Raw genomic sequence first — 9,136 nt, forward strand, 5'->3', positions numbered from 1 at the left:
TGAATGTGCAGGTGTTGGTAACTGGTAACTGATTCAGTCTAAATTTGGTGTGTGTAGCGTGTATGGGCTTAAACTGGTGATAGGTGTGCATGAACCTAGACTAGTTATTTTGAATGCGTGTGTATCTGAGTTGTGTGTGTGTGTGTGTGTGCGTGTGTGCGCGCGCGCACCTAATTGATTTGTGTGTTTGTATATGTGCAATTGTACACCATGCCCTCCTGTCTAACAGCACAATATTGAGATCCTGAGCGTTGGCCTGACCCCTCAGGGCAACACTCCCCTTCTGTGCGACCTTGGTCAGTCCCCAGTTGGAGTACTGCATCCAGTTCTGGGTGCCACACTTCAAGAGGGATGTGGACAACATCGAGAGGATCCAGAGGAGGACCACTTGCATGACCAGGGGGCAGTAGGGCAGGTCCTATGAGGATAGGCTGTGATATCTGAACCTGTTCAACCTCCACAAGAGGAAGCTGAGAGGGGATCTGGCGGCCATCTATAAACTGGCCAAGAGAGACCAGTAGGCAATGGGAGAGTCCCTGTTCCCCCGAGCACTACCAGGAGTAACAAGGAACAATGGCCATAAGCTGACAGAGAGCAGATTCAGGCTGGATATCAGGAGGCAGTACTTCACAGTCAGAGTGGCTAGGATCTGGAACCAACTTCCAAGGGAAGTGGTGCTGGCTCCTACCCTGGGGGTGTTTAAGAGGAGGCTAGATATACACCTTGCCGGGGTCGTCTGACCCCAGCATTCTTTCCAGCCTGTGGCAGGGGTCGGACTTGATGATCTGCTCAGGTCCCTTCTGACCCTACCAAGTATGAAACTATGAAGCTGGTGAGGCTTTTTCTGGAATAATGTGCACAATTATGGTCACCCATTTTTGAAAAAAGGTAAACTCAAACTGCAGCACATGCAGAGAACAGCAGAAAGGTAATTAGGTTAATAGAAGCCTTATCTTATGGGAAGAGACTAAAACAGCCCAGCAAGGCAAAACTGAGAGGAGATGCATTTGCACTCTATTAATAAATTGTAGAAGCCACTGGGGAATATGGATAGAGAAATACAATTTAAGCTCAGGGACAATTCTGACATAACAACAAATGGTAATACAGCATGAATAAATTCAGAGCAAGGAACTGTAAGGAGATCTCTGACTCTCCAAAGAGTGAGATTATGAAAGAGCATCCCAAGAGGCTCCCCCAGGCAAAGCAAAAAACCCAAGTGGTGACAAGATGGAGCCTGACATTATGAAAGGAATTATAGATGAATGCCTACAATAAGATAAATATTTAGAAAGTGTATCTATCCTCATATATAAAGCTATATTTAGGACATTTCATAATTGTTCATCTTGAACATTCTTCGCAATTAACTGGAACTAGTTACTGCTGGAGACAGTGGAAACAAAAGGATCACTGCTTAGATCCAATGTGGAGGGTCCTACATCATAAGCTTCCACATCCATCAATACTTTGTGCTTATTGGCAGCAATTTTACCTGTAAAAGTTGGCTTGGGAGAAATGAGGTCGGGTGGGCTTAGAAAAGCCCTTTGCTTCCACGTAAGATCCATTGTAGGGATATTCTTAGCCAATCTAGTGCTCAGACTTGCCCACATTACCCACTGGACATTAATACCACAGCAAGTGGATGCAATTTAAAATAGTTTAATTGTCTAGTGATAATCTGTACATTAGGCCATTGCAATACTGACCTGATAATGCTACTATTTTTGGCACCTAGATGAGCCCTTTAATGGGAACAACAACCAATTCATTTCTCAAAATATTTCCAGCACAGATCTCATTTTGAGGGAGTAAATCTCTCCCACACACTTTCCCCATGAAGTATTCAGCTTCAGTCTGCAGTTTGTTCCCTCAGTAGCTTTAGCTGAATCATAATTGTCTGCAAAGAGACAAAACCATGCACCCAGCAGCAGGTGCAAACCAAGCCTAAAGATTTCTGTTTGCTTCTTACAAGCCATAATTCTGGAGCAGCATTTCCAATCACATACCCAAAGAGTATCAGCAGGAGAGCAGTGGCTGCCAAGTTCTGTCGAAAAGTGAAGGCGGATAGCTGGAAGGCAGTAATAACACCAATGCACAGGATAACCGGAACCAAGTAAAACAGCTAGAAAAAAGAAAAATAGGGGTAGTGCAGGTGAGCATCTCCTATTGGTCTTAACCAATTAACACAGAAGTGCCTGTACAGTTGGTAGCAACGCTATGTTCCCCAGATAATTATATTGCCTATCAGAAATGTGCCAGCAGTAGAGATATAGGCTCAGTGGTGGTTCTCCCCTGGGGTAGCTGGGGCACTGCCCTACTCAAAAACCGTGAGGAAACAGAATCCAAGTACCACATATTACCTTTATCTTAATCCTATCTGCAATTCCCAAATGTCACTGTAACAGGCTAGCTGTTCCAGATAATAAACCCTTGTGGGACTCTTGATCCAATTCACCAAGCTATATCCTACTTGCGCCAGTATGGGGTGCACATGGAGCAGGACAGGGTTTCACTGAACACTCCTGGAGTCACAGCAGAACAGTGAGACAGCCTGAAAAATAACTCTAACAAATGGGAATGTGTTCAGTTAGAATGTTTCCCCTCACCTTTCAGTTGGAGCAAACTCTTGCATTTACACACAGCAGTAATGGTTTTACTAGACAACAAGGAACATAAACGTCCCCTGGACACACATCCCTTGGTGACCATTAACATGACAGCTAGCTTGAGGAATGGGTGAGGCACAGCAGCATAGGACTGAAAAACAGCACACCTGGGTCCTGCCCTGACAGTTTGGCCACTGATGTGATGTGTGACCTCAAGAAAGTCCCTTATCTTCCTTGCTTCCATTGCCACAATTCCATTGTCTTTTTTTCTTCAAGCCAATGGACCTTTTTTTAGTGCCAAAAAAAACCCACAATATGTCTACCTTGGAAGGTACCAGAGTGCTGGCATGCCAGAAAAACAAAATGAGAGCGGGGGGAGATGTACATGGCAGGACGCACTGCATATTAGTGTATTTACTAATCCTAAATGTTGCCTTTGTTGTTGTGTATTCCTTTTTGTTGAGCATGTTGCGATGAGAGAGAGAAAAAAGAGACAAATAAGAAAAAGAGGAGAGAGAAAGAGAAAGAGAAAGAACCAGACATGCACACAGAGAACCACATGCACGAACACAGAGAACCAGAACACACCCAGAACAGACACATGCATACACACATTCAGAACGAGACACGTGTGCACACACAGAACCAGACAGGCAAACACACAGAACCATATGCATAGGCACATGGAGCCAGGCTCCTGGGCTACTCGACAAAGTCCAACCCAACAATGCCCTGGTCGTGCCAGAGTCCCTGTGCTTCCCCGGGGATCCAGCCCCCAGGCTGCAGCATAGCTGGCCAAGGCCATGGCCCAGAGCCTGCCCATCAGCCCAGCCACCCACAGCTAAGCCTGCAAAAGGTGTGGTGCTCCTGGCAAGGGGCAGTGCCAGCCTCACCCCGGTGGAGGGCTGGGCTGGGCTCAGAGCAGGTGGGAGTCAGGCGGGCTCAGCTGTAAGCCCTGCTGTAAGCAACCTGGGCTCTGTGGTTGGCAGCAGCTGCCAGAGCCTGGGCTGGCTGCAGCTGGGGGGCTGCAAACAGCTGCTCGGGGCTCTGGCATCAGCTCCATACTGGTGGGTGCACACACACCTCGGAGTGGATGGTGGGGATAGGCCTGAGGCAGCACAGCTCTCTCACTGTCTGCTCTGAGGTGTATGTGCAATCGCCAGCAGCATGGAGCTGATGGCAGGGTTGTGGAGCCTGGTGCAGCTGTTTGCAGCTTACCCGCTGCAGCTGCCCAGAGCCCAGGCTGGCCTCAAACAGCTGCACTGGGCTCCAGAGCCCAATCATCAGCTCTGTGCCGGGAGTTGGGGAGACCAGGGTTGCGCTGCCTTAGGCCCCTCCCCCACTGCCCACTACGATGCACACACGCACCCACCAGTATGGAGCTAATGCCGAAGCCTGGAGTAGATGTTTGCAGCCTCCTGGCTGCAACAGGCCCAGGCTCTGGGAAGCTGCTGCCAACCACAGAGCCCGGTCTGCTTGCATCAGGACTTGCAGCTGCCCAGCTGCCTGCTGGGAGCAGCCCAGGCTTTGTGGCTGGCAGCAGCTGCCTAGAACCCAGACTGGCAGTGGTGTGCCAAGCAAATGGCATGCTTGGCACATGTGCTGGGGGTGGCTGACCCCTGTTCTAGGATTTCAGAGAAGTTCAATGAAGTTGAGGACCAAAGGATGAAATAGGGGTCCCTAACCCCTTGACTAGAGAGAGTATATTCCTACAGATAGCAGTCTGTGGGGTGCAGGCTGCACAGAGGCTGGTTGCAAGGTGGGAAGCCTGCTGACACTGAACTTCTGTGCCCTGTTAAACAAGGCCTGCAGACAGGTGATTAAGGCAGGGGTGGGCAATTATTTTGGCTGGAGGGCCACTTTAGCAAATTTGAGAGCTGTTGTAGACTGGGGGCAGGCGGCAATTGATCCTACCCAGTACAGGGTCAACCTCCCTGCACCCACTACCAGGGGCACCAGACAGAGAGTTGGACAGGGTCTCCATGAAGACCAGCCAGGACCTCTGAGGTCATGGCGCGCTAGCCCAAGCAGACAGGATGGGGATGCAAATGGGCAGAGAGAGGTGTCCTGGAGCAGGACAGGCAGGCAGGGGCCAGGGATGGAATCGTGGGGAAGTAACAGAGCAGGACCATGGCCTAAGGCAGAGCTGTGATCCACGATCCACTTCCTGCATGGTAGGGACATGCAAAGAGCAGGTTGCGATGCTGCTTCAGGCCCCAGCCCTGTGCTGTCACTACCCCATGACTCCAACCCCGGCCCCTGCCTACATGTCATGTTCCTGGACACTGCTTCCCACCCAGCCAAGCACACCCTACCCAGCCTCCATGGAGACTCTGCCTGCCCTCCCACCCATTCCATCCAGTGCCCCTGGTGATGTGTGCAGGGCAGATGAGCCAGGGTGCTTGGGCAGTAGAGCCAGGTCTTGCAGTAGTAGAGATGCTAGCGGTGCTGGGAAGTGAAGTCCATTTTCTGTGCCACCCCCACCCCACCATATGCCAGAGGGCAGCAGGACAGGCATATGTGCCAGGCTGCCCACCATGCTTGGGCTGGGAAGGGCCAAGGGACCCACCGTAGGCTGTATAGAATCCCTTGGTAGGCCAGATCCAGCCTGAGGGCCATATTTTGCCCACCCTTGCTATAAGGGAATAGAAACTAGGGTTTTATAAGCCTAGCTTCTGGTTGGAAGCCTCCAACTGGCTCATGCTAAACTCAGGGAAAGATCTCCACAGGACTAGAGAGAAACCAGAAGGAAGATAATTTGCTTAAATAAGATCACAGAATTCAGTTATCCAGATACAATGGCTGACCATACTTAGGGACCACTGAGCAAGTAAGAGCAGACTGGATGCGCTGCTATTTGGATATGAGCTAAGAAGGTGAATTCCATTCCTCTACCCACACCAGTGTTTTTAAATAAAAAACAATTTCTCAGGTTTTCCAAAGGGAGACATGCATTTTCAACCACAATGATCATCTAACAGGATGTGATGGATTAAATCCTGCCTTTCAGAAGTTACTTCCTACTGGACAATTACATCTTTTCAATTGTAAGGAACAGAATAGGAACAGTTAGAAAGCAGGTGTTAATTACCTTGATAATTTCAAAGGAAAGAAAAATTTTCATGTGTTTCTGTATACTAACTGAATGAGAAGATTAGATCTAGGAGAGTGAATTTGTGCTGATGACAATCTAAGCCACCTGCAGAAGCATTAAAATCCCTGGTGGTACTCATTCTCTGTTTGCAAGACAGACAACTTGCTTATAAGGCTATTTGTGGTGTAAAGACCCTGAACTGCATGTGAATCCAAACATGCTGCTATTTACTCTAGAGACCGTCAGAAATAGATAGTGCAGCTCACAAGTCAACAAAAAACACAATCCTTCCCATACAGAGGATAATCACAGTGTTAAGGTGGGAATGTTATAGTGGATAACTCAGGGAAACTCAGTTACAGAACAAATGCCTTATTATTAGCATGTATCAGTGCTAATGGATGTTGCCCTAAACAATTTAGCTGACAAAATTTCCCTTTGTTTAGAGATATATTTTATTGTGGACATGACTTCTTTAGAATAGTACACAATCAGGGTTCGAAGGGAGCTCAGGAAGTCATCTAGTCCAGCCTCCTGCTCAAAGCTGGGCCAGCCCCAACTAGATCATCCCAGCCAAAGCTTTGTCTAGCCGCGTTTTCAAAACCTCCAAGGACAGAACTTCCACCATGTCTCTGGGTACCCTGTGGCAGTGTTTTATTACCCTTCTAGAGAGAAAATTCTTCCTAGTACCTAACTTAAACTTCCCTTGCTGCAACTTGAGACTATTGCTCCTTGTTCTGTCATCTGCCACCACTGAGAACAGTCTAGCTCCATCCTCTTTTGAACCCTACTTCAGGTAGCTGAAGGATGCTATTAAGTCCCCTCTTAGTCTCCTCTTCTCTAGACTAAAAAAGCCCAATTCCCTCAGCCTCTTCTCGTAAGTCACATTCCACAACTCCTTCGCCATTTTTGTTGCCGTCCACTGGACTCTCTCCAATTCATCCACATCCTTTCTGTAGTAGGAGGCCCAAACCTGAACATAGTATCCAGATGTGGCCTCACCAGTGCTGAATAGAAGGGAATAATCACTTCCCTTGACCTACTGGCAACACACCTACCAATGCAGCCCAGTATGTTATTAGCCTTCTTGGCAACAAGGGCACACTGCTGGCTCATGTTCACCTTATTGTCCACTGTAAACACCAGGTCCTTTTCTACAGAGCTGCTGCCCAGCCAGGCAGCACCTAGCCTGTACTGGTGCATGGGATTGTTCCATCCTAAGTGAAGGACTTTGCACTTGTCCTTGTTGAACCTCATGAGATTCCTTTTGGCCCAGTCCTTCAATTTGTCTAGGTCACTGAATCCTATCCCTACCCTCCAGCATATCTACTACTTCCCCTACCTTGGTGTCATCTGCAAACTTGCTGCGGGTGCACTCTATGCCATCTTCCAAGTTGTTGCTGAAGACACTGAACAAAACTGGCCCCAGGACTGACCCCTGGGGCACTCCACTTGATACTGGCTGCCAACCTCACATTGAGCCATTGATTACTACTCTCTGAGCCTGATGCCCCAGCCAGTTTTCTATCCACCTTACAGTCCATTCATCCAGCCCATACTTCCTTAGCTTGCCTGAGAGAATGTTGTGGAAGACCATATTAAAACCCTTGCTAGGATCAAGATGCACCACATCCACCAGTCTCCCCACATTCATAGAGCCAGTCACTTCATCATAGAAGGGAATCAGGTTGGTCAGGCATGACTTGCCCCTGGTGAATCCATGCTGACTGTTCCTAATTACCTTATCTCTTCCAAGTGCTCAGAAATGGATTCCTTGAGGACCTGCCACATGATTTTTCCAGGGACTAAGGTGAGACTGACTGGTCTGTAGTTCCCTAGATCCTCCTTCTTCCCTTTCTTAAATATGGGCACTACATTTACCCTTTTCCATTCATCTGGGACCTCTCCTGATCACCATGAGTTTTCAAAGATGATGGCCAATGGCTCTGCAATCACATCAGTCAACTCCCTCAGCACCCTCAGGTGCATCTCATCTGGCCCCATGGACTTATACACATCCAGCTTTTCCAAGTAGTCCCTAACCTGTTCTTTTAGTTTGAGTTCACTAAAGCACCCCATTCAGAATGACACGTACAGCTTTAAAAAGATGCATGTTGCTATCCATAGAACCTACCATATCATAAAGGAAGTTACCAAGCCAGTAAGTCTTGTAGCCAAGCCCAGTGAGGTGCTGCAGCCGCTTTGCACCAGACTCACGGTCTTTTACAATGGAGCTTCCAATGGATGCCGTAAGGAGAGAAAATCCCAACATGATGCACAGTGCTACTCCACATTGACGAATATTCTCCATTCTGGGGTTCAAAAGAAAAAGGTATCATGACAATACAGCTCACCACAAATTTTCCAAGTCAAACTCCTTATCAAACCAATTGCAAAAAAAACTTGATAAATGTATTTACATTATTAGATATAGATATAAAGATATAAGAAAACATCTCCATGTATTTTAACCTCAATCCTACCTAGAGTCTTGCTACATGTTCATTTTAGGCAGCTTCTGGAGCTCTTAACCCCTGGACTGTCCACACATTAATACTTGAAACTAGTTTTAATCACACTTTAGGCAACAAAGTTATGCTACTCAAAGACAGGTTTATCTCTGATCCATGTTAACCAACTCGTGTTCTATTAATGCAGGGGTGGGCAAAATGCAGCCCGCTAGGCCATTCTATCTGGCCCGCAGGGTCCCCCAAAAATTTAGAAAATTAATATTTATCTGCCCCTGGCTGCCTGTCATGCGACCCTTGATGGCTTGCCAAAACTCAGTAAGCAGCCCTCTGCCCAAAATAATTGCCCACCCCTGCATTAATAGGTGACTCATCTGTGGGGAGTAGCCACACAAGTTGCAGTCCTCCAGCATCCCAAGATACAGTGTCCCCTCTCCCACACTCCTGTTCTGGAAAAACTTTCCACCCCCTGAACTCTACTGCCCAGAGGGAGGTTCTGACACCAAGCCAACTCCCCCTCCCACCCCCTGGGGTGTCACCTTCCCACCCCCAGGGGTGCAACCCTATGCCAACAGCCTGCAGAGCACATGCCAGCTATCTAGGTTGCATGGCACAAACAGATCCAGGAGTGAGGTTTAGGGGAGCATGGGAGACAAACAAGGTGAGTGCCCAGCTTGGGTTTCCATGAGCAGGGGATTCTTTCCAAGCAGCAGTAGCTCCCCAAAAGCACCATCCTTCACCACTTCCACTTCCCAGCCATCCCAGGAAGCGTGACCAGCCCCCCCTACACCCACTGCTGCTGCTATCTCCAGCTGCTCTGGGGACAGGGGCTGGGAAGGTGCTCCCAGACCACTCTTGCCTGCTCTAGCTGAGTGATACATGGAGCCAGGCTTAGCCAGGGACAACAGCAGCATCAGGCAGGTCCCTCTTCACTGCCCTGCCCCCCCCCCTCCATGTTCCCTGCC

The 9,136-nt window shown here is 48.4% G+C and overlaps 1 protein-coding gene across 1 annotated transcript in view; it reads right to left on the reverse strand.

Moving 5' to 3' along the window:
* Positions 1-9,136, reverse strand: part of ABCA13 (ATP binding cassette subfamily A member 13) — a 375,209-nt gene that overhangs the window by 110,436 nt on the left and 255,637 nt on the right. The window contains exons 38-39 of the mRNA XM_019518403.1: positions 7,838-8,015; positions 2,010-2,125 (exon numbers count right to left, since the gene is read on the reverse strand). Coding sequence (XP_019373948.1) covers positions 2,010-2,125; positions 7,838-8,015 — 294 coding nt within the window. The remainder of the gene's footprint in view (positions 1-2,009; positions 2,126-7,837; positions 8,016-9,136) is intronic.

This window comes from Gavialis gangeticus, unplaced genomic scaffold (genome assembly GCF_001723915.1).
Source record: "Gavialis gangeticus isolate Ggan-Ray unplaced genomic scaffold, GavGan_comp1, whole genome shotgun sequence".
NCBI lineage: Eukaryota > Metazoa > Chordata > Crocodylia > Gavialidae > Gavialis > Gavialis gangeticus.